Source organism: Bombina bombina, chromosome 2, assembly GCF_027579735.1.
Source record: "Bombina bombina isolate aBomBom1 chromosome 2, aBomBom1.pri, whole genome shotgun sequence".
Classification (NCBI taxonomy): Eukaryota; Metazoa; Chordata; class Amphibia; order Anura; family Bombinatoridae; genus Bombina; species Bombina bombina.
Window position 1 is genome coordinate 774,779,633 of NC_069500.1, and position 26,742 is coordinate 774,806,374.

At 39.6% G+C, this 26,742-nt stretch overlaps 1 protein-coding gene across 1 annotated transcript in view; it reads left to right on the plus strand.

Moving 5' to 3' along the window:
- The first annotated feature begins 22,570 nt into the window (after positions 1–22,570).
- ARHGEF18 (Rho/Rac guanine nucleotide exchange factor 18) overlaps positions 22,571–26,742 on the plus strand; it is a 794,779-nt gene continuing 790,607 nt past the window's right edge. Inside the window, exon 1 of the mRNA XM_053702932.1 lies at positions 22,571–22,730. Within this exon, the coding sequence (XP_053558907.1) occupies positions 22,571–22,730 (160 nt within the window). The remainder of the gene's footprint in view (positions 22,731–26,742) is intronic.

Below are 26,742 nucleotides of genomic sequence, written 5' to 3' on the forward strand. Positions count from 1 at the left end.
TTTGTACGAAGCTGTCATGCGCAGTAGACAGCACGAGGACAAACACAACTGGCCTTAGAGTCTGTCTACCTGATCTGCTCCTGTTTGCGGCACGGTGTGGGCAGAAGTGGGCGTGGTCGGGCATGAGTGGTGCGTGGCCAGACATGAGCAAGGTTTGGCTGGGTGTGGCGGTGACGTGGCCGGGCGTGGTTGCGTGCGCGAGAGAGAGAGGGCAGAGAGATAGAAAGAGAGGGGGAGAGAGCAAAAGAGATGGGAAAGAGCTAAAGAGAGGGGAAAGAGCAAAATAGAGGGAAGAGAGAGAAAAAGAGAGGGGGAGAGAGAGAGCAAAAGAGAGGGAAAGAGAGAGAGCAAAAGAAAAGGGGAGAGAGAGGGGGGAGAGAGAGAGGTGGGAGATAGAGAGGGGGAGAGAGAGCAAAAGAGAGGGGGGGAGAGAGAGCAAAAGAGAGGGGGGGAGAGAGAGCAAAAGAGAGGGGGGGAGAGAGAGCAAAAGAGAGGGGGGGAGAGAGAGCAAAAGAGAGGGGGGGAGAGAGAGCAAAAGAGAGGGGGGAGAGAGAGCAAAAGAGAGGGGGGAGAGAGAGCAAAAGAGAGGGGGGAGAGAGAGCAAAAGAGAGGGGGGAGAGAGAGCAAAAGAGAGGGGGGAGAGAGAGCAAAAGAGAGGGGGGGAGAGAGAGCAAAAGAGAGGGGGGGGAGAGAGAGCAAAAGAGAGGGGGGAGAGAGAGCAAAAGAGAGGGGGGGGAGAGAGCAAAAGAGAGGGGGGGGAGAGAGAGCAAAAGAGAGGGGGAGAGAGAGAGCAAAAGAGAGGGGGGGAGAGAGAGCAAAAGAGAGGGGGAGAGAGAAAAAGAGAGGGGGAGAGAGAAAAAGAGAGGAAGGATAGAGAGAGCAAAAGAGAGGGGGAGAGAGAGAGCAAAAGAGAGAGGGAGAGAGAAAAAGAGAGGAAGGATAGAGAGAGCAAAAGAGAGCGGGGAGAGAGAGAGCAAAAGAGAGGAGAGAGCAAAAGAGAGGGGGAGAGAGAAAAAGAGAGGAAGGATAGAGAGAGCAAAAGAGAGGGGGGAGAGAGAGCAAAAGAGAGGGGGGAGAGAGAGCAAAAGAGAGGGGGGGAGAGAGAGCAAAAGAGAGGGGGGGAGAGAGAGCAAAAGAGAGGGGGAGAGAGAGCAAAAGAGAGGGGGAGAGAGAGAGCAAAAGAGAGGGGGGAGAGAGAGCAAAAGAGAGGGGGAGAGAGAAAAAGAGAGGGGGAGAGAGAAAAAGAGAGGAAGGATAGAGAGAGCAAAAGAGAGGGGGGAGAGAGAGAGCAAAAGAGAGGAGAGAGCAAAAGAGAGGGGGAGAGAGAAAAAGAGAGGAAGGATAGAGAGAGCAAAAGAGAGGGGGGAGAGAGAGCAAAAGAGAGGAGAGAGCAAAAGAGAGGGGGGAGAGAGAGCAAAAGAGAGGGGGGGAGAGAGAGCAAAAGAGAGGGGGGAGAGAGAGCAAAAGAGAGGGGGGAGAGAGAGCAAAAGAGAGGGGGGGAGAGAGAGCAAAAGAGAGGGGGGAGAGAGAGCAAAAGAGAGGGGGGGGGAGAGAGAGCAAAAGAGAGGGGGGGGAGAGAGCAAAAGAGAGGGGGGGAGAGAGAGCAAAAGAGGAGGGGGGGAGAGAGAGCAAAAGAGAGGGGGGAGAGAGAGCAAAAGAGAGGGGGAGAGAGAGCAAAAGAGAGGGGGGTCAGAGAGAGCAAAAGAGAGGGGGAGAGAGAAAAAGAGAGGGGGAGAGAGAAAAAGAGAGGAAGGATAGAGAGAGCAAAAGAGAGGGGGGAGAGAGAGCAAAAGAGAGGAGAGAGCAAAAGAGAGGGGGGAGAGAGCAAAAGAGAGGGGGGAGAGAGCAAAAGAGAGGGGGGAGAGAGCAAAAGAGAGGGGAGAGGGGGGAGAGAGCGAGCAAAAGAGAGGGGAGAGAGAGCAAAAGAGAGGGGAGAGAGAGCAAAAGAGAGGGGGGTAGAGAGAGAGCAAAAGAGAGGGGGGTAGAGAGAGAGCAAAAGAGAGGGGGTAGAGAGAGAGCAAAAGAGAGGGGGTAAGAGTCAAAGAGAGGGGATAGAGAGAGCAAAAGAGAGGTGGAGCGAGAGAGCAAAAGAGAGGTGGAGCGAGAGAGCGCAAAAGAGAGGGGGAGAGAGCACAAAAGAGGGGGGAGAGAGCACAAAAGAGGGGGGAGAGAGCACAAGAGGGGGGGGGGAGAGGGCAAAAGAGAGGGGGAGAGAGAGCAAAAGAGGAGGAGGGAGAGAGAGTAAGGGGTGGGACTTGTTGTACTGCAAAAAATGGCCATGTGAACGGGCTTTAGGACCAGTATTATTATAAAATAGAGGTTTAAGAAGCCTATTTATGGTTATACATTGTTGTGTTTTTCTTTTCCCCAACAAATGTCAATGTATCTTAAACAATGCTATATATGTCCTTGATGTTACAAGGCGATCATTGTATGTGGTTTATATCGCAAAACCTCAATAAAAAACTATTTAAAAAAAAAAAAAAGGTTTAGATGTAATATGCTGCCTGCACACATTACGTACATTGAAACAAACCATTAATGTACAGTTCTTGATTCCAATAATCACATAAACTAAACTACACATTTCAGCTTATGTACTTGAGAATGTTGATCATTTTGAACAGCTGTGTCATTTCACTTTCTCCATCATAGTATAATATGGACAGTGACGGGCACATTTTTTATAGTCATTAACATGTTGCCACAATAGGCCATCAATTGTGTTTCCTTATGCAACATATGCAGTTTTAATGACAGGGTAAAGTGAACAGTTGTCCATTGCTAGAAGAGAACCTACACATGTGGCTTTACTAAATACTTTAAATCAGAGGTGTCCAACTAGCCAATAGGGATCTTTAAAAAAGGAGAGGGGCAACATTTAAGGAACATAAAACCCACAATATTTCTTTCATAGTTCAGAGACAGCATATGATTTTGTAAAAAAAAAAAAAAAAAAGGAAAAAAAAAGGTCAAATTTACTTCTATTATCCAAATCCTTTTTGAAGAGGATACCTAAGTAAATACAAAGATAACAATGTAATTTGCATAAAAGAAATAAATTGGAAAGATTTTTTTACAATTTTACATTTTATCTGAAACATGAAAGAAAAGGTTTTAGGTTTCAATCCCCTTAAAGCCCCTCTTATCCTTTGCATTCCTAAGTGGTAAAAAGAAAAGCCCATATTTTAAAATGAGAGATCTGATAAATGCATAAGAAATAGAACTCACCTGATCTCATTGGACACTATGGAGATTTTCTATGTAGGTGCCTGTGGCTTTTAAGGACTCATTGCCCCCTCTGGTTTGCCTATAGGCAAATTAGATCCTTCATTCTGAAAGATGGACATTCTGTCATTTAATTGAGGGTAATTCATAAGTCGTTACTCTGGTAATGGTTATCCCCAGCCTAAATGGTTCATTATCAATGTTCTTGAAATGAGAGGCTCTTATCACCTTACATAAAACACAAAGGGGCTACATTACAAGTGCAGTTGCGACAGGGTTGGACTGGGACCAAAACTAGGCCTGGCATTTCAAGACAGAGCAGCCCACTCCTGCCCCCTTTTATTATTTAACTATATCCCAAAACTGACAAATATAATGTACTAGTTAGTGATTTACAAAAATAACACCCCTCTGTCACTGTAAATTGGTTGTCATTAATTAAATAGTAAAACTGAAATCTAATTTAAAAACAAAAAGCTATGAGTTCATATTAAAATAAAGAAAAATTGCTTATTGACATCCATAGACACAAATCACCAATTATAAATATGAGCTGCTTCTCTGTGATTGTCTTTATTTCCCCATGGTTAGTCCATACCAGAGAATATTCAATTGCACTGCCTTTGTCTACAAATATGATGGCAGTTTTTTCTGTACAGCACCGTGGTGGCCATCTTGAAAATCCTGCCACCAAAATCCTACATTTTCCATATACTGTAAGACCTCTTTTGCTTGAGGAAGGGCACATAGAGGGGCCAGGCATGATGCAGTTGGAGCCTGGGCACCATGCCTCCCTTGTAGGAATTCCACAACTGACTGATGCATGGGCCTAGTCTCAATTGAGATCTCTAAAAACCCTGCAGTTATGCCCCTGCCCAAAGGGCAGGACACGTGTAAACCCAAAATTATAGTTGAAAGCCATTATGAGGAGGATCATTTTGATGTGATGCTAGCTAGGGGCAGGAAACTTCCTTGGCCCATCACACATAAACTGGGTGAGCATTGAAACCGTCCTTGATCTGGCTCACAGAAAGACAGTGATAGACAAGGCAGGGCTGACCCTGTAACCAGTCCCAACCCACAATTGGCTCTGGCTCACCGGGCTATTGCCCTGTATGCCCTATGGTCAGTCCAGGCGTGGGTCGCGTGAAGACCTAGTGTAAAGTGTGAGGGTTTAAAAAAATGTGCACCAAATTCAACATAAAACCATTAAAATAAAGTTTGACTCATAATATACCCTTTCTGATAAAAAAATATTCATATAAATATATATATATTTTTAATAAGGCTTACAAGGTAAATGGTATATGACAAGATCTTTGACTGGAAAGGGTTATAATGTGTGTATATATAAATATAAATACGTGAAAGGTTTATATATACAGTATCTCACAAAAGTGAGTACACCCCTCACATTTTTGTAAATATTTTATTATATCTTTTCATGTGACAACACTGAAGATATGGCACTTTGCTGCAATGTAAAGTAGTGAGTGTGCAGCCTGTATAACAGTGTAAATTTGCCGTCCCCTCAAAATAACTCAACACATAGCCATTAATGTTTAAACCATTGGCAACAAAAGTGAGTACACCCCTAAGTGGAGATGTCCAAATTGGGCCCAATTACCCATTTTCCCTCCCTGGTGTCATGTGACTCACTGTTACAAGGTCTCAGGAGTGAATGGGGAGCAGGTGTGTTAAATTTGGGGTTATCACTCTCACCCTCTCTCATACTGGTCACTGGAAGTTCAACATAGCACATCATGGCAAAGAACTCTCTGAGGATCTGAAAAAAAGAATTGTTGCTCTACATAAAGATGGCCTTGGCTATAAGAAGATTGCCAAGACCCTGAAACTGAGCTGCAGCACGGTGGGCAAGACCATACAGCGGTTTCACAGGACAGGTTCCACTCAGAACAGGCCTCACCATGGTCGACCAAAGAAGTTGAGTGCACATGCTCAGCTTCATATCCAGAGGTTGTCTTTGGGAAATAGACGTATGAGTGCTGCCAGCATTGTTGCAGAGGTTGAAGTGGTGGAGAGGTCAGCCTGTCAGTGCTCAGACCATATGCCACACATTGCATCAAATTGGTCTGCATGGCTGTCGTCCCAGAAGGAAGCCTCTTCTAAAGATGATGCACAAAAAAGCCTGCAAACAGTTTGCTGTAGACAAGAAGATTAAGGACATGGATTACTGGAACCATGTACTGTGGTTCGATGAGACCAAGATAAACTTATTTGGTTCAGATGGTGTCAAGTGTGTGTGGCAGCAACCAGGTGAGGAGTACAAAGACAAGCATGGTGGTGGGAGTGTCATGGTCTGGGCCTGCATGAGTGCTGCCGGCACTGGGTAGCTACAGTTCATTGAGAGAACCATGAATGCCAACATGTACTGTGACAGAGCATGATCCCCTCCCTTCGGAAGTTTGGGCCGCAGGGCAGTATTCCAACATAACAACCCCAAACAAACCTCCAAGACGACCACTGCCTTGCTAAATAAGCTGAGGGTGAAGGAAATGGACTGGCCAAGCATGTCTCCAGACCTAAACCCTATTGAGTATCTGTGGGGCATCCTCAAACAGAAGGTGGGGGAGCGCAAGGTCTCTAACATGCACCAGCACCGGGATGTTGTCATGGAGGAGTGGAAGAGGACTCCAGTGGCAACCTGTGAAGCTCTTGTGAACTCCATGCCCAAAAGGGTTAAGGCAGTAATAATAATGGTGGCCACACAAAATATTGACACTTTGGGTCCAATTTAGACATTTCCGCTTAGGGGGTGCTCACTTTTGTTGCCAACGGTTTGTTGACTTCCCACAGTTTTGCTTTTAAACATTACTGAGTATCTGCTGGGGAGTGCCAGGTTTTCTGTGTGTTGTGTTTATGTTTGTAATGCTTCCCTGCGGGCCTGTCACCCAGGCTGTTCAGGGTTTAACTGCCTGGGTTGCTGGGAACTGTGCAGCTGTCTGTCAGTGTTCAGGGCTGTGGAGTTAACAGTGGCTTAGGATGTGTACCCAGTCCAGTCTGTGAGTGCGGTCCGTTCCCGTGTTTTATATATATATATATATATATATATATATATAAATCAGGGATGTGTAGCCAGGGGAGGCAGATGAGGCAGTGTCATATGGGCCAAATTTTAATCACATTAAATAAAAAAAAATGAAATAAAAATAATTAAAACAAATTGTCCATGTTAGAGCAATGGAGAGAGGCTGCGAGCAGGTCTTCTCTCCATTGCGCAACATTTTTAAGTTGATTTGCTTTGAGCCGCAAGCTCCAGCACCACCTACTAGTGGTTGTAAGCTCAGCGTGGCTAATAAGACCCCAATAGAGGCAGCTCTCATAGCTGCTGCTTGTGGGGTAACCAATCAGCGCCAGTCCCATTCCTGGTGATTGACAGCACCAGGAGAACGTGACCGGCATTGTTTGACTACGCAACATGTCTGGAGCGTGATATCCTAGCTGCTAACGGTGTCTAAAAAGAAAAACAGAGACGTCTCACCTTCTCCTGCTCTGCCCTCTCTCTCTGTCTTACCCCAGTCACTATGAACTTTCCGGTCGTTCGGGATCACAGTCTCTCCACTCTTCCGTGGCTCCGAGATCCTCCGATGGCGTCTGACGTCATGATGCACGTGACTGTATGCGACCAATCAGAGGGTAGACTGGACGGGCTGGCATTAATCCGTCTCTCCTGTATATAGCACCGATCCTGGCAGCTGTGTGAGTGCTTTCCTTCCCTGGGCTCTAATGGGCGGGCAATAATGCCCTAATACAGTAAACACCGGCCCTATCCTCGGATGGACTTGTATAAAAAAATGGAGGATACTGCTTAAAAATAAAAATTCCTTTATTCAAACATTTTAAAAACTTGATAGCTCACGTGCAGTAAAAAAGTGTTGATAAAACATATATATGTCACAAACAGGCCAGTCCCCCCTCTCTCTCTCCCCCTCTCTCTTTCTCTCTCTCTCTCTCTCTCTCCTTTGAATACAATGCCTGTACTATATGTGAAGAAGTTAATTGCAGTGCTGATTGAGGCCCTGATTGCTGCAGCCTCTCATTTTGTGTCATTAGGATAATTTAAGCCTCTCACATTTCCATTCCTTTAATAACTCCTGCACTATATGTGAGTTCATGTGTTTATGTATGTGGAAGGATGTAGCCAGTAGCAGGTATTTGCAGTGCTGATTGACGCCTTGATTGCTGCAGCCTCTCATTTTGTGTTGTGCAACCTGCTAATTTTATAGTAAATTTAAGATACCTCTATTGGGTTCATATACAGTCATGGACAAAAATATTAGCACTCCTGCATTTCTGCCAGATAATGCACCGCTTTGCCCATAAAATTGTTGCAATTACAAATGTTTAGGCATTCTCTTATTTATTTTGTTTGTATTGGTATGACACAAAAATGTATAGAAAAAAGCGAAATCGGATACATTCCACGCAAAGCTTCAAAAATTGACTGGGCAAAATTATTGGCACCTTCTAAAAATTGTAAGAAATAATTGCATTCCAAGTTTGTAATGCTCCTGTAATTTGTAATTAAACTCACCTGTATCAATTAACAGGTGCTGACAATATAGAAATCACACCGGCAACCAATTAAAATGGTTTCTGTTGTGTGTTGCTGTGTGCCACAATAAGCACAGAGAATTTCAAGGTTCCAAGTCCATCTCCAGAGATCGTAATGTTCCTGTGTCCACTGTGCACAACATTGTCAAGAAGTATACAGCCCATGGCATTGTAGCTAATCTCTCTGGATGTGGGAGAAAGAGAAAAATTGATCAAAGATTGCAATGAAGGATTGTTCGAATGGTGGATAAAGAACCTCGATCAACTTTCAGACAAATTCAAGCTGACCTTCAGGCACAGGGTACAAATATGTTGCCATCTGAATGAAAAGAGACGCTATGATAGGAGACCCAGGAGGACCCCACTGCTCACACAGAAACATAAAAAGCCAGATTGGAGTTTGCCAAAACTTACCTGAGGAAGCCAAAATCCTTTTGGGAGAATGTGCTGTGGACAGATGAAAACAAATTACAACTTTTTGGTAAAGCCCATCATTCTACTGTTTTCTGAAAAAGAAATGAGTCTTTTAAGGACAAACATGGTGGAGGTTCACTGATGTTTTGAGGTTGCTTTGCTGATTCAGGCACTGGATGTCTTGACTGTGTGCATGGCATTAAGAAATCTGAAGACTACCAAAGAATTCTGTGCTGCAATGTAGGTCCCAGTGTCAGTAAGTTAGGTCTCTGTCAGAGGTCATGGGTCTTACAGTAGGACAATGACCCAAAGCACACGTCAAAAAGCACCCAGAAATGGTTTAAGACAAAGCGCTGGAGAGTACTAAACTGCCCAGCAATTAGTCCAGATCTCAATCCTATAGAGCACCTTTGGAGAGATCTCAAAACAACAGTTGGGAAAAGGAACCCTTCCAATCTGAGAGACCTGGAGCAGTTGGCGAAAGAAGAGTGGTCCAAAATTCCAGTATAGAGGTGTAAGAAACTCATTGATGGTTACAGGAAGCGATTGATTTCAGTTATTTTTTCCAAGGGGTGTGCTACCAAATATTAAATTGAGGGTGCCAATAATTTTGTCCACTCCATTTTTGGAGTTTTGCATGGAATGTGTCAGATTTGGCTTTTTTTTCTCCTCTTTTTTTGTAACATACCAATAGAAACAAAAGAAATAAACAAGGACAGACTTCCGGTGGGAGGCGCGTGCAAGCAGACGTGCACGCTGTTGCTCTGTGAGAGAGAGCCGTGTCTAACTAACCCCGCCACTATTCTCCTATTGCCGGAGGGCGAATCCAGCCTGGGGAGAAGCAAACATCAGAGATACGGAAGTCCGCAACACCAAATTGGGCCGCCTGGTATCGGCCATCAGCTCGCCACCGCCACTAAAGGGAACTTGGCGGAGAAAAACTACAGAGGGCAACGCTCACACCCCCAACAATTTTGTAAAGCTGCCGCAGATGATAAAGTGGCGAGGACTGCAGACGGCAAGTGGTATCAACTATCCAGTGGTATCGGTGTACAGAAGGGAGGAGTCTCGCCTGTAGCCGGTGGGATAACAACAACGCCAAAGCAGAAGAAGCAACAGGACGGCAGACGCAGAGCAAGTTAAGCAAGTATATTTTTTATACACCCGTCTTACAAAGTGCTTGTCTGTGTGCCTGTGGGAAACATGAACTGCGCTGAACATAAAAGTGCTATGGAAGGGGTGTGAAGTTGGTTGACCCGGTGTAGCATTGTGACGGTCTACGGGCCTAGTCAGTGGTGGGGCTGGTACAAGGAGTAAATAAGAACTGTACAGGAAAAAGTTTTTACAGCTATAGTCATAAAACATTTTGCTGGAAATACCGTGTAAGACCATAGATATATAGTGGCAAAAGGAACATGGAACATTAAACGCTACCGTAAGGGAATTTAAGCAGCATAAAAGCACAGCTGGAATAAGGACTGAGTTTGAAAATCACCAGAGTGCTTAGACTCAGATCGAAATTTTGAGCTTGCCAATGGATTAAAGTGCTGACCTCAGTTTTTGTTGTCTACTCCGCTTTCAGGACAAACTCCCCCTGTGATTCTAATACAGGTTTTGGAGGCTGTTATAGGAGAACCACAACCCTTAACGGGAGGACATTAGCCCTATACCATTCTTGGTTGGCTTGAGACAAGAGCTGTGAATAAAGAACCGGAATAGGCAGCAGGGACAAGCAGAGCAAGTCATTCTGGTCTCACTCTTGCTCCATGACTAAAACTGTTAAGAGGCAGAAGTGAACACTGTAAAATATAGGTGTCTCTCTGGATGTAATAGTTTGCAGCATAGAAGATTTTTTTTTCTCAGTAAAAAGTCATATATTATTACTGCATAACTACAGACAAATTTGCCTAGGTCCTATAAATACTCTATATTAATAGCATTAATTATAGATCTGTTGGTATTTTAAATTGTTGGGAAGTAGTGAATGTTGCTTTAATATTTGTGCGGTAGGATTAAGCGGTACAGTTAATATTGAAGGTGTACAAATTCTCTCTTTTTTCTGTTTAGATAAACATCTTACATTGACAAAATTGAATAATATCTACTAAGCATTTGGTCCAGACAGTGGACTTCAGCCGCTAGGGGACTAAAATTTAAAATCGGCAGTAAAAGGGAACAGTAAGGGTGGAAAGAACCTGATATCACAGGAAAATAGTCAGAGCTTTCAGTTGTAAAACTGAGAGACATTAAACACTAAAAGTTTAAATAGGTCCCCAGGTGGAACCTACACTTTTGTAACTTTGCACAGTAATTTTTTGGGGGGGATAACACAGTAGGTGATCACTCACGGCAGGTACTACTGCAAACACATAATTTAAACTAGAATCACTTGTGGTTTTTCTTTTTTCTTCTTGTTTTTCTTGTCTTTGGTTTTTGTTCTTTTGCTATATTACACTAGCATATTTCATGGAAAGGTATATTCCTAACCTTAAAGCTAAGTCCCCAGCGATGCCCCCTAAGAAAGATAAAAAGGTGAAACCAACACTCGAATTAGGTTTAGAAGAAGGTACAGATCTGCAAATATCAGGCACAGAGAAGCAACTGACACTTAATCAGCTAGCAGAAATGATGTTGCCCCAATTCGATTCAGTCAAAAGGGAGATAGCCACCTTATCCTCAGAGATCAGAGTTTTTTCAAACAGATTATTAGAAGTAGAAGAAAGGATTTCAGGGGTAGAAGATAGACAGAATATATATGATACAAACTGGACCAACTATGAGAATAAAATAAAAATAATGCAAGCTAAAATAGAGGACCTGGAAGACAGGTCTCGTAGGAATAATATTCGTATCATCGGATTACCAGAGACAAGCGAGTATAAAGATCTAGTCGCTTTTGCTGCAGTAACCTTACCACAATTATTAGGAATACAGCAAAAAGAGGCAATGCAGGTCGAGAGAGCACATAGAACAGGTCCAGTGAGGGATCCCCAAAACGGTAAAAGTCGCCCAAGGATGGTCATAATTAAGTACCTAAACTTCCAACATAAAACACAGATCATGAGCCACTATAGAAAAATCCAGGGGCTCAAGATAGATATGAAGCCAATTTATTTGTTCCAGGACTTCTCAGTGGAGACGTCCTCTAAGAGAAAGGCAATGGCACCATACTGCTCAGGGCTGATTAAAGCGGGGTTTCAGGCAAATATGAGGTATCCTGCAAAAATTGTCATTTTTTTAGAAGGTAAAATGTCCGTATTAAACACAGTTATGGAAGCAAAGAAATACTGTACCGAAAAAGGTATAGAGTTATGACAGAATGAAAATGTTACGTTTTTTTAAAAAAAAAAAGACATATTGGTTTAACACTGATGTGGTAGCATGGCGATAATCGCGATGTACTTTTCTTTTGTATTCCCCCCCCCCCCCCCCCCCTATTTTTTTTTTTTTTTTTTTCTCTCTTCTTTCACTCGTAGTTTACATGTTGGTGTTAAAATGTGGTTTTATTTCTTGTCACGTTATAGGGCACCGCCAGCGGCCTTGAACACCCGATCCCGTTTGATCTCGGAAGTGGAATGGGCCCGAGTTTGGTCAGTACCGGGATGGGCAACCGCCGGGGAACACCAAGAGCGGCAGCCATGACCATGCAAATGGATAGGTTGAGTTTACTCCTTGACAGAGAGGTAGGAAAAGCTTTAATTTTTTATGTATATCCCTGATCAAGGTTTTTAATACAAATATTAAAATGTTATGTTGAAGTTTGTTTCTTGGAATGTGGGTGGTATTACCTCCCCCATTAAAAGAAAGAATGTGTTAAAATTGTTAAGACAGCATGCGCCAGATATCATATTCTTACAAGAGTTACATTTGAAATCAGCAGAGATACAGAAACTGCAAACTAACTGGATCACGGAGATCGTGGCAACTCCCTGTAATAATAGAAAGCGAGGCGTTGCCATAATGTTTAGTAGGAAGCTGACATATGCGGCAAAAAGTCAAATTATAGACCCTAATGGGAGGTTTTTGGTTGTAGAAATTGAAAGCAATAATCAAATTTGGATACTATGTAACATTTATGGTCCAAATGAAACTGAGCCAGAATTCTGGGTGACAATTACAAATAAATTGAAGAAGTATTTGGGTCAAAATATAGTAATGGCGGGTGATTTTAATGCTACAATGTGGCCGGAGATTGACAGATTACGATTTAGAGCTATAAGAAAACATAATAGAGAGGCTAAGCTTTTGAGGAATATGGCCAAGATGCTAAAATTGCGGGACATCTGGCGTATACAGCATCCGGACGAGCGTGAATTTACATGCGAATCAAAAGCATTTAACAATTTTTCACGTATAGACATGTTCTTGGTAAATGAAGGATTATTGATATTAGAAACTACGTCACAAATAAAAGAAATACTTATCTCAGATCATGCGATAATTACACTGCAGATTGAGGATGCTAACATAAAAGGTCGTAATAGGAATACGTTTTCTTTCCCCAAATATATGTACTCAGACGAAAAGTTTAGAAACTTTCTGTCAGAAAAATGGAAAGAATACTATAGGCTGAACAGTATAGGCAGGTTGCGTCCAGAAGTATTATGGGAAGCAGGAAAAGCAGTTATGCGCGGCGAAATTAAAAATTATATGGTCAAGAGGAAGAGGAAGTTAACAGCAAGGGAAACCCAGTTGGGTAGTCAACTTAACAACGCATATAGAAGTTACGTAAATACTCCAAACAGTTACGCATGGAAAAGATATAGAACTGCTAAAGATGAGTATGAGTTTTTTCTTAGAGAGAAATGGGCAAGAGAGGAGATCCGCACAAGAGCATTTTGTCAGGGTTATCAGGGGATTGCTTCAAAACAGCTTGCTAAATTAATAAAACATAGGAAAAGTAATAACCTGATACCATTTATCAAAGAAGGGAATAAAGTGCTGATCTCAACATCTGAGATAAGAGAAGCTTTTTATAGATATTATCAGAAACTATATGCCAAGGAGGAAATAGATCAGACAAGAATGATAGAATTCTGGCAAAAAATTCAAGTCCCCGTAATTGACTCAGCTGAGTTAGAACAGCTAAATGCCCCGATAACTGAGAGCGAGGTTAAAAGCATGATTGATAGAATCAAAACTAATAAAGCTCCAGGGCCTGACGGACTTCCGTCAGAATTTTATAAAATTATTAAAGAAGATATTGCTGGCACATTAACAGAATTATATAACGATTATTTTATACAGGGCAACTCAAATTCACTGTATTTTACGGACTCTATAGTGACATTAATACACAAGAAAGGGAAATCACTAGATGAAATGGGATCCTATCGTCCAATATCACTCCTGAATCAAGACTATAAAATCTTAACAGCAATCATAGCAGACAGGCTGAAGAAGGGAGTGAGTAAATTAATTCACCAAGATCAATCTGGCTTCATTCCGGGGAGGAACCCCGTACGGAACATGCGGAGAGTATTAGTAATTTTAGATCACTGTTACAACACGATACAAAAACCGATTAATAAATCACAGGCAGACATGGCGATGCTCACAATAGACGCAGAAAAAGCGTTTGATTTTATAATCTGGGAACATCTATTTATGACGCTTAAGAAATTCGGTCTTAACGGTAATTTGGTGCAGTTGATTAAAAAGATTTACACTGCTCCTCGATCCCAACTACTAGTCAATGGTGAACTATCCCAATATCTAACCTTACAAAGAGGTACCAGACAAGGGTGCCCTCTGTCGCCCTTGCTTTTCGATCTGGCATTAGAACCTTTGGCTGTACAAATTAGGCAAGAACTCAAAGGTATAGAATTGGGGGGGCACAACGCCGTAATTTCATTATACGCGGACGACATCATGTTATTATTACAGAACACAAAAAAAAATATCCCTAAATGCTTGGCAATTATCAATAATTTTACAACTTTTTCGGGATATAAAATTAACAAAGAAAAGTCAGAACTGTTATGGATAAATCAAACAAAAGAAAGCCCTTTACAACATGGGTTTATAGTAGTAAAATCATTAAACTATTTAGGCATTAAGATAAGCAAAAACCCCAACGACTGGTATAGCTTAAATTACTCAGATTTCTTTGATAAGTTAGAGGATAGATTAAGTAAGTGGAATGTAAGATACTTATCGCTCTCCGCGAAGATAGCACTGATAAAATCAATTATCTTTCCCAAGCTACTATTTCTAATGCAAAATTTACCCATTTTAATCAATAAACGGGATATTGCTAGATATAATAGAGCATGTGCGAACTTTATCTGGGGGAAAAAGAGAAGCCGCATAGCAACAAAGAAATTGGTTCAAAGCAAAAGATGGGCGGGACTGGCTTTGCCAGACATTATGAGATATAACATAGTTTCGCTTTTGAAATTCGGATTAGATTGGCTAGCAGAAGCCAATTATGTTACGTATTATGATTTAGAAAATAAATTAATAGAACCTTTTGATCTTAAGGCTATTTTGCATTACCCATTTAAGAGATTGCCCAGTAATGTGTGCAATCAATTAACCTTTGTGAACGTGGTACGGGCATGGCAGATATTTTGTGGATTAGTAGGGCAGGAATTTCATCTGTCAAAATATTTACCGTTTATTGGCACCCCGGATTTCACACCCGGATTTTATGATAATACGGCATTTAAAATTTGGCATAAGAAAGGGCTGAGATATTTTTATCAGATAGTCCAGGGTGAAGGACAAGACATGCAAACGTTTGAAGCATTGGCTAATCAGTATCAGTTGCCGAGAAAAACCTTCTACGCTTATTTGCAAGCCAGAAGCTACTTATCTAAACCGCTACAAACATATCGTTTTGTGTGGGATCCTGGGATTGAGGCAGGAGTGAAATTGTACGTGGGCGGGAAAAGATCAATATCATACTGGTATACACTCTTAATAAATATAACAGGGCAAGTACATGTGAATGAAAGGGAACTGTTTTTAACCAAATATATTAATGATTTTCAAGCTGAAGATATCGGTAGGAGTATAAGACTGGCAAATGCAGCCACAAGCGTAACGAGTTGGAAAGAATCTCAATTCAAGCTTTTAAATAACTTCTACCTTACCCCCAAGAGGATCAGCAAATGGGGACGAAAAGGCCAAAAGGGGAATTGCTTTAAATGTCAGAGAGAGGGAGCAGATTTACTGCATTGTATATGGGAGTGCCCTAAAATACATCAATTCTGGAGCAAAATCCAATTTTGGGTGAATAGGTTTTTAAGGACGGAGTGGGTCCCCCAACCACGGCATATTTTTCTTTTAAAAGAACATGGGCGGTATAAAGGTGAGGGTCAATTAATCAATATGGCCATTTTGGCGGCGAGGCACATGATATTTTTGAAATGGGGAGCCCCTGTGGTTCCGACGATAGTGTGCACAAATTCCGCTATTAAGTTACAAATGATTATGGAAAGACAGTATCTAGCTGGAGGATCAGAAAAGGCAATAAGGCACTTCTTTGATAAATGGAAGAAGGTAATTCTAGCTTGGCCATTACAGGCCCAGATCCAATTTGTTTCACCACTTAAACAGAACGTTAATTTTTTGGAACTGGTAGTCGGTGAGGTCCTTCCGCTATCTTGGCTTTAGTACCTCTCTGTCAGGGACGTATTGGCAGTTGACTTTAAATTGTGAGAAGAAACAGTGTAAATAACGAGTGTTTGGGGTTTTTTTTTTTTTTTTTTTTTGGTTTTTTTTTCTGTGTTTTGTTTTTCTTCTCTTTCTTTTATTTTTTTTTTTTTTTTTTTTTTTTTCCCTCCCTTCTTCCTGCCAATTAGGTAATATATATTTATATCATACATAGCTGTAATATTTGGATCGGATAGTAAGACAGCAAGACATGTTAGCAAGCAACAATGTGGAAAAATTTATGTTTTGTATTGAATGCTGTTTTTTCTTTTTTGTGAATTTGATGACTTTGGCTGTTATGATTTATGAAGCTGAATAAAGAAAATTTCAAGTAAAAAAAAAAAAAAAAAAAGAAATAAACATAAGAATGCAACTATTTTCTGGGCAAAGTGGTGCATTATCTGACAGAAATGCAGGGGTGCCAATATTTTTGGCCATGACTATGTGCTTCTCGGGCATATCATAGCCAGTGCCTCACCAACCTCTGACCTCACTGCACTTTACTGATATATATATATATATATATATATATATATATATTTTTTATTTTTTTAATAAAAAGAACATTTTCTTCTATGTGAAGAACATTTTAATGTAAAATATGCATAACTACCTTTGAGTTTATCACAGCTGGTCTAATGCGTTTCAGATTATTAGTTTTGTTTTTTAGATCAGTGTACTCCAATGAAATCTATGGGTAGAAGAAGTTAGATTGGCTGTGATATCCGAAGTGAGTGTGCATTGGGTTTCACTCTCATGCTAACATTTTACTTTCAATTTGTTATACGCACACTATTGAAACAACAAAAGAAAGCGCTGGTAAAAAAATAGGGGCTATCGATTTTAAAACCTGTTGGCCAGTATCTGTTTGTAATCTATATCTAAGTGTGGTACCTTCATTTTAATCAGCTGAATATAGGTATGGCTACAATACACAGTTTAATAAACGAAATAATTTTTATACATACGTGCAAAATTGATTATGTAAAAAATAGTGGCAAATAAATCTGTTAAAATTGATCAATCAAACTACAAGTTGAAAAATATTAAATTCATACATAAAAACACAAGCAAATTTCTCTAAACAAATTAATTTAAATACACATAATAAAAGTTCATTCTCTAAACCTTCATCTTCATCCTCTAAAAGTTAGTTTTTGTAAAAATCCTTTAAAAGTTAATTTGGTGAAATTAAGGAGTCATTTCCTTAGCGATGGTAAGTTTCTAAAAACAAAGGAGACAAGGAAGGTCTCATTACAAGCGGTATGGGTGTTTTAAAAATGGTGTATATAGATACTTACACCAGGCGCTTCCGATATAAGCTCCTCATAGTCTCAGCAGCCTTGGCAATAACGTGTAGCAGTAGGCTGGAAAAAACTTTCATCCAATGTTAGTATTGTGGATTTTGTCCAGATAAACACTTTGAGGAAGTTTCTTTGGGGCTTTCTCCTGTCAGCGTCCTGCAAACAGTAGCGATTACACTTCTTACGGATAATCACGGCTCCGCTTCCTACACCTGTAATTACAGGTGCTCCTCCTGGACAAAGTGGTGTTGAATAGTTAGAGCAACGCATTTCAGGGGCTCACCTCCTTTCTTAAGCTCTCATATTACGCACACTAACCCAGCCCCGTTAAAATGTAAGTGCAGTTAGTGTGCAAAATAACGATAGTGCGTCACTTGTAATCTAGCCCAGAGATAGACATCAGACAATATTTTGGAAAAGAGAAGCCACCTGTTTGATGAATGACAACATAGAGCAATCACATATCTTGTGTATTTACTATGTAGCAGGATAGCAGATCCAAAGATTCCCTAGTAACAGCATACACCCTACACATCAAAGAACCCATACAAAAGAGGTGACTAATCCCTTTCAAATTAGGGGTCTCATGCCACTACATAGCAGGTGATTACCAAAGGGATTGTACTCACCTGTGTGCTAGGTTAGTTTAAATGGGCTATGGGTTCCAAAATGAACCATCTAATAAGATCATTTAAATAAGTGGTCAAATTTCCAGGTGAAAGTTGTGAACTCTTGAGCAAACGTGACCTTATGCATATGGAACACAAGCGTGATAGGGTAGCCCCTTTGTTGGCCCCTACAATACATAGAGACCCTTTATTTGGAAGTGGCTATTCCTGTGTCTGTCCAGCTGCCAGGTGAATGTCGTAAAAATGACAAATATCTCCCAGTGTTGGTCCTATATTTGGCAACCCCAAAGATTCCCTTATCATCCTTTCAGCATAAAAATATAGAAATATATCATAATAACTCTCATTCCCAACATTACAATAAAATTATAGCCACCCATAGTAATAATGATATCTTAGTAGTAATCTCTAGACTATTTTTTTATGTCAGTCTATTATCCTTGTTTCTCTGGACAAATACAGTTTTGCTTGTATTTAAATGTAATGCTGGCTTAACCTTATTTATTATTGTAAACTTCCCCAACTCATTTGTTTCTGCATCAATTGTAAGATAGCACAGGGTCACAAAATGTTTCTTCTAATTTTAAATTTAAAAACAGATATTGAATCTGAAAAAAATATGTTTCTGAAGGGTGAACTTAAAGAGACATTAATCCCTTTTCTTTCATGCTTCAGAAAGAGCATGCGATTTTGAACAACTTTCTATTTTAATTCTATTATCAATTTTTATTCTCTTGGTATCTTTTTTGTTGAAAAGCAGGGATGTAGACTTAGGAGCCAATCAATTTCTGAAGCACTATATGACAGCAGTTATATTATACGTATTAACCCCTAAACCGCCGCTCCCGGACCCCACCGCAACTAAATAAAATGTTTAACCCCTAAACCGCCGCTCCTGGACCCCGCCACAACTATAATAAATTTATTAACCCCTTATCTGCCGCCCCCTATACCGCCGCCACCTACATAAAGTTATTAACCCCTATCCTGCCGATCCCGGACCCTGTCGCAACTAAATAAAATGTTTAACCCCTAAACCGCCGCTCCCGGACCCCGCCGCAACTAAATAAAATGTTTAACCCCTAAACCGCCGCTCCTGGACCCCGCCGCAACTATAATAAATTTATTAACCCCTTATTAACCCCTAATCTGCCGCCCCCTATACCGCCGCCACCTACATAAAGTTATTAACCCCTATCCTGCCGATCCCGGACCCTGACGCAACTAAATAAAATGTTTAACCCCTAAACTGCCGCTCCCGGACCCCGCCGCAACTAAATAAAATGTTTAACCCCTAAACCGCCGCTCCCGGACCCCGCCGCAACTATAATAAATGTATTAACCCCTAATCTGCCGCCCCCTATACCGCCGCCACCTACATAAAGTTATTAACCCCTATCCTGCCAATCCCAGACCCTGCTGCAACTAAATAAAATGTTTAACCCCTAAACCGCCGCTCCTGGACCTCACCGCCACCTACATTACATTTATTAACCCTTAATCTGCCCCCCCTACACCGCCGCCACCTAACCCTAACACCCCCCTAACTTAAATATTATTTAAATTAATCTAAATAAATATTCCTATAATTAAATAAATTATTCCTATTTAAGACTAAATACTTACCTATAAAATAATAACTATTTAATAACTACCTAGTTAAAATAAATACAAATTTACCTGTAAAATAAAACCTTACCTAAGCTACAATTACACCTAACACTACACTATCATTAAATTAATTAAATAAATTAACTACAATTACCTAAAATTAAATACAATTAAATAAAATAAACTATAGTACAAAAAAACACTAAATTACAGAAAATAAAAAAAATTACAAGAATTTTAAACTAATTACACCTAATCTAAGCCCCCTAATAAAATAAAAAAGCCCCCCAAAATAATAAAATTCCCTACCCTATACTAAATTACAAATAGCCCTTAAAAGGGCCTTTTGCGAGGCATTGCCGCAAAGTAATCAGCTCTTTTACCTGTAAAAAAAGAAATACACCCCCCCCCCATTAAAACCCACCACCCACACCCAACCTTACTCTAAAACCCACCCAAACCCCCTTAAAAAAAACTAGCACTACCCCATTGAAGATCACACTACCATGGGCGGTCTTCACCCAGCCGGGCCTAAGTCCTCAACGAATCCAGGCGAAGTGGTCCTCCAGATGGGCAGAAGTCTTCATCCAATCCGGCCAGAAGAGGTCCTCCAGATGGGCAGAAGTCCTCATCCAAACAGCATCTTCTATCTTCTTCCATACGACGAGGAGCGGCACCATCTTGAAGACATCCGACGCGGAGCATCCATTGATCCTGACGACTAAATGACGAATGATGGTTCCTTTAAATGATGTCATCCAAGATGGCGTCCCTTGAATTCCGATTGGCTGATAGGATTTTTTAAGGGGGGTTTGGGTGGGTTTTAGAGTAAGGTTGGGTGTGGGTGGTGGGTTTTAATGTTGGGGGGGTGTATTTCTTTTTTTACAGGTAAAAGAGCTGATAACTTTGGGGCAATGCCCAGCAAAAGGCCCTTTTAAGGGCTATTTGTAATTTAGTATAGGGTAGGGAATTTTATTATTTTGGGGGGGTTTTTTATTTTATTAGGGGGCTTAGATTAGGTGTAATTAGTTTAAACTTCTTGTAATTTTTTTATTTTCTGTAATTTAGTGTTTTTTTGTACTATAGTTTATTTATTTTTTATTGTATTTAATTTTAGGTAATTGTAGTTAATTTATTTAATTAATTTAATGATAGTGTAGTGTTAGGTGAAATTGTAGCTTAGGTTAGGTTTTATTTTACAGGTAAATTTGTATTTATTTTAACTAGGTAGTTATTAAATAGTTAATAACTATTTAATAACTATTGTACCTAGTTAAAATAAATACAAAGTTGCCTGTAAAATAAATATAAACCCTAAAATAGCTACAATGTAACTATTAGTTATATTGTAGCTATCTTAGGGTTTATTTTATAGGTAAGTATTTAGTCTTAAATAGGAATAATTTATTTAATTATAGGAATATTTATTTAGATTAATTTAAATAATATTTAAGTTAGGGGGTGTTAGGGTTAGTGTTAGACTTAGGTTTAGGGGTTAATAGATATAATGTAGGTGGCGGCGGTGTAGGGGGGGCAGGATAGGGGTTAATATATATAATGTAGGTGGCGGTGGGCTCCGGGAGCGGCGGTTTAGGGGTTAAACATTTTATTTATTTGTGGCGGGGTCCGGGATCGGCAGGATAGGGGTTAATAACTTTATGTAGGTGGCGGCGGTATAGGGGGCAGCAGATTAGGGGTTAATATATTTATTATAGTTACATCGGGGTCCGGGAGCGGCGGTTTAGGGGTTAATATATTTGTTATAGTTGCGGTGGGCTCCGGGATCGGCGGTTTAGGGGATAATAAGTTTATTTAGTTGCGGGGGGCTCTGTGTGCGGCGGTATAGGGGGTAAAACAGTATAGTATAGTGTGGGTGCTTAGTGACAGGCTAGCAAGAAAGCTGCGAATAAGCCGATGAGCAGTGAGATCGATGACTGTTAGTTAACAACAGTCCACTGCTCATCGCACCGTACTTGGTGCGCTGCTTTTTGACAGCTTTCTTGATAAATTTGGCGAACGTATTCAGGTCCGCTGCGGCGATGTTAGGCGAGCTTAGGCGAGCGTATTGGGGCCGGCGAATGTAGGTAAGTAGACAGCTTGATAACTAGAGGCCGATGCCTTTTCCCCATATTTGGGTATTTTTGCAAATTAAAATGATCTAAAAGTGATTTGTCTGCTTTAAAACAACAACAGCATAATTTGTACATGCAACTCACATGGAAACAAAAAATACTAAAACTGTAGTTATTTTTTTTTTTCTTGTTACAGTTGTAGATAGAAATGTTTCTGTTAACGGCAATTAAGGAACATAATATGGTATTTTGTATGCTTATTATTTTTGGGTGCAACTAAGAATAGATTGATTTTAGAACATGACCATTTAAATACATATTTCATTACTCTTTTTCTGAAATTGGGCAATCTAGGTTTTTAGTAAATAAAAAAAATATAACAAATAAAGAAGCATTGTGGTAGATTATGTTTTTGTTTCTAAAATAAATTGATAATAAAATGGTTTGTTTTATCTGAAATTTGTGATAATCATTTTTACTATAATATACCCTGTAATCATTCCTACATATTCAATTTCTGTTCCCAAGGTTGTTAATTTTCTGGTATCCATTGAACATTTTCAATTTGTTATTAAAGCTTAAAAACTTCAGAAATTAATTAAATACCACATCTGCTTAATGCACACTCATTAACAGTTGTAATAGTAACATGTTATTCTGACAGATGAACACTATACACAGGATTTAATTACATAGTATAATAATTTGTGCCAAGCAGTCATTTTTGTTTCTTCTTCGTTATGTATATAGACAACTATAAACCTGAAACAGATGAAAACCACTTTTTCAATGTATTGCTTTCCTTTATTAAGCATGAAACTTTGTTAAAAATATTTGTTTAAATGAATGTTCCAAATGTCCTGGTAAGTTACTCTATAAAATAATTACTAATGATCAATGAACTACTTACTAATCCTCACCAAAGAAATTTCACTCTGGACAATATGGGGTTAAATATTTCTCCTTTGGCTGAGCAATGCAGAGCAGTCAGAACAGACTCTCAGAAGCTGTACCTCCCCCCCTTCAGTTAGCCCCTAATTTGGAGCTCAGATGGGAATCCTGGGCTGTTTTGGTCCTGATGGTTCAGAGTGAGCCAGACGTCCTCAAGCAAACAGCTGGCTTAAATGTCCCTGTAACAAACCGGCCAACTTTCAGCTTCAAGATGTCAGACTCCCTTCTAAACCATTCCTGGCCGTCTTTCTCAAAATTGTGGATGAAGAGGTGGTCATTTAAAAGAGGTAAAATTAAGACAAAAAGAGGGGAAGTGCTGTGAAGTCAGAAGTTTATTGCTGAAAGTGGCCTCTGAATAATGTGTCTGCTGCAGGTGTCATTATGGGTCAGGTGAAGGTTATGAGCAGGGGTTATCAGGAAGCTCCTTCAAGGAGGGTGTAAAAAAGATGTGCTGAAGCTGGTGGCAGGGGACAGGGAAGGTTAATTTCAGCTTAATTAATAAGTCATTCATTAATTACCATTGCTGATGTCAAAGTTGTGAGATTCTGTGCTGCACAAAAAGTGATTAGCACACGACTTCCCCAAGGTCATAAGTAGTACTACATTTAAACTAAGAATTGTAATCGGGCATTAAGCTAAAATGAGTCCAAACCCTAAATAAGGCATATTTTGTGGGCAGTTATGGATGGGCAAAGTAATTGGGGACTAGCATTGGAAAAATCTCAAATCCTTAGATGGAAGATGGGGCAGAAAGGTCAGTCATATGAGGAGGTGTGTCAGTCTTTGTCTGTCAGCTGTTTGTTTATCATTGTCACTGCAAAGCCACTTGTTAGTGACACTTCTTTCCTGGCATTACAGCTGCCTTCTCCAATTAGATATAACGCAGTCTGTGACAAAACTGGGATTGAAAAACAAAAAATTATTTGGAATTGATATAAAATGTATTCAGACTCGCAGTTTTTCACTACTTAGTATACCATTACTATAAATAAAGCTTACAATTTGAATGGTCATTTTAAAAATATGAATTGAAAACAAATTTTCATGCAAAGTGTATGTTATCCAGTTAGTTTTTTTAGAAGCCAAATGCTCTAACATAAACAGAATTTAGATGGATCTTTTTTTCTTTTTTTTTTAAGAATTTTACCAAAATATGGAAAGGAGTAAATTGATATTCTCACAACCCCTTTTTGATGACCTGTTTGTACAGGTCTATCTATTATTTTACAGTATGTCAACACTCCAGCGTGTTGCTGGAATCAACCTTTGATTATAATTGGCCTACTTGTGTTTATTGATCTTGGATTATATTTATGGATAGTACACATTTGTATGTTGTATGTGTTCATAGGTGCACCTCTGGCTGGTCAGGTGACAAAGCTTTGTAAGATGCTCCTATCACCTTACTTTCTGGGCTCTGTACATTTGACAGATTGTGCAGTACAGCCAATCAGAATGCATACTGGGGATTATATAGGTTTATGTAACACAGTAACAATACTGGGACTGAAAAACTAAAATAATTTGGAATTGAAATATAATGTATTCAGACTTGCAGTTTTTCATTACTTAGTATACAATTACTGTAAATAAAGCTTACAATTTGAATAGCTATTTTAAAAATATGAATTGTAACCAGTTTTAATGCAAAATGTATGTTATCCAGTTAGTTTTTTAGAAGTCAAATGCTCTAACATAAACAAATTTTAGATGGTAGTTTAGTTTTAGATTGAAGTGTTTTTTATTAGAATTTTACTAAAATATTGAATGGAATAAATTGACATTCTCACAACACCTTTTGTGATGACCTGTTTGACTATATGTTCACTTGTTTTTAATCACTAAGAACAAGAAAGTGAGCAATGAAAATAAGGAGAATCAAACAAATAAAAATAAAATAATACAGTTTTGAGGGGGAATAGAATAAAAAATATTGTATATAGGTTAAGCTTTTATTTTACAATATGTCAACACCCTCCTGTTGCTGGAATCAACCTTTGATTATAATTGGCCTACTTGTGCTTATTGACCATGAATTATATTTATGTTTAGTATACATTTGTATGCTATATGTGCATGTTCATAGGTGCACCTCTGGCCGGTCAGGTGACAAAGCTTTGCAAGATGCTCCTATCACCTTACTTTCTGGGCTCTGTACATTTGACAGATTGTGCAGTACAGCCAATCAGAATGCATACTGGGGATTATATAGGTTTATGTTACACAGACATATGTTGATTGACATTAGAGATTGCACCTGTTAGTGTTGATGTCACTACATGTGAGTTGAAAAGTGAGGGAAAAATCTAACTAACTTGTGCTATGAGGGGCTGTGTGTGTAAATTCACCCCTGATTATGTATATGAGATGAAGATATATTTTAGTTTGCTGTTTATCAAACATTCAGAATACTGAAGGCCTAATGTTTTAGATATTAAAGGGGAATATTTAACTTGTGAATTATAATGTATATCCTCTTTTCTGTTAGGCAGTCATAATCAATTTGTTTTTTTTATGGATTTGGTAGATGCTACTGGATTGTACAAGAGACACTCAATGTACCAGTGAGTTGGCTTTATGTAGATAAAAAGTGCAATTATTAAAGGGATAGTAAAGTCATAATTAGACATTCATGATTTAGACAGAACATACAATTTTAAACAACTTTCCAATTTACTTATATTATTTAATTTGCTTTTTTTTCTTGTTTGCTGAAAGGTTTATCTAGGTAAGCTCAGGAGCAGAAAAGAACCTAGGTTCTAGCTGCTGATTGGTGGCTGTATATATATATATATATATATATATATATATATATATATACTGATTGTCATTGGCTCACCCATGTGTTTAGTTAGAAACCAGTAGTGCATTGCTTCTCCTTCAACAAATGATATCAAGAGAATGAAGCATATTTGATAATAGAAGTAAACTGCAAAGTTTTTTAAAATGGTATGTTCTACCTAAATCATGAAATAAACATTTTGGGTTTCATGTCCCTTTCAGATGTGACTAACTTGATATGTAAAATATATGTTCTAATAGTTGTGTTTGCTCTGATAGTGATACTTCCATCAGATATGGGAGATATTTGCAGTCATTTCATATTTCCTATAGGGCAAGGGTAAAAAGATTATGCATAGCATCAGTGTTGTGTACTTTATAATAATGTTCTATATGAGCTATTGTTTTCTCTTTGTAAGATAGAGTTGCCAGGATTGTTTTCCAATTCCTAAGTCAGTTAAAGATAAGATATTGAGTAGCAGATGATCAATGAGCACTTACGGCTATATTGAGTGGAGCGCGATATTTGCGCTTCAATCAGTAATACCAACTCACGTAAATGTGCGCTGGTATTACAGGTCAGGCGCAATGCGAACGCAACCTCGCTTTCGCATTGCGGAAAGCCAATCGCTCATGAGAGCGCTCTTCCATAGGCTCCAATGCAAGCCCTGTTTTCATGCCGCAAGCCACAGCAAACCACCTAGCACAGCGAGCAAATCGCACAGCGTTGAGCAGCAATAAATATATATGTACTGTATATGCTTATATACATATATACTTATGTGTTTATATGTGCATATACACATATAAACACATAAATATATATGTATATAAGCATATATATTTATTGAGAAAAACAGTCCCCCATTGACCTCCATGCAAAGGCACTTTAGGTGCCATTTTTTTCTAAAACCCCACATCCTCTCACTTCATCCCCTTACAACTGCTTCATGCAATTTTTTTTTAAAATAAAAATGCTCATTTATATTTCATGTTAATGTACTGTCCTCTTTATTTTGGGGTCAGTTGGGGCCATTTTTGTATTTTTAGCCAGAGGTCTTAACTCTGGTTAATTGCGCTTAATGCAAAGTAAAAACGAGAGCCAATTGTAATGGCTGGTTATTTAACGTGCGCCCGTAAATGGGCAAATTTGGCCCATTACGGGTGCACGTTAAGATAACGCCTCACTTGTAATCTACTCCTTAGTGTGTACCATTAATCCTTTGAGTGCTAAGCACTTTCCCACCTGGGTGCTAAGATTTTTTAATTTTGAAAAAAAAAGTTTAGCTTTTTTTCTACTTTTTTTAGACCACCAATACTTACACTGTTGGAAAGGTTAGACGATTATCTTTCCAATGGTGGGTCTTGGGTCTGAGATACAGGCATTCTAAGCAGCATGCCCCCTGCTCCTATACTTTGTTAAGTATAAATAAAGTTGCGCGGTGACGTCATCACGTTATTGTGATGTAATCATTCAAAACGGGAAGCCCCGGCGATGCCTGTCACTCTACAGGCACG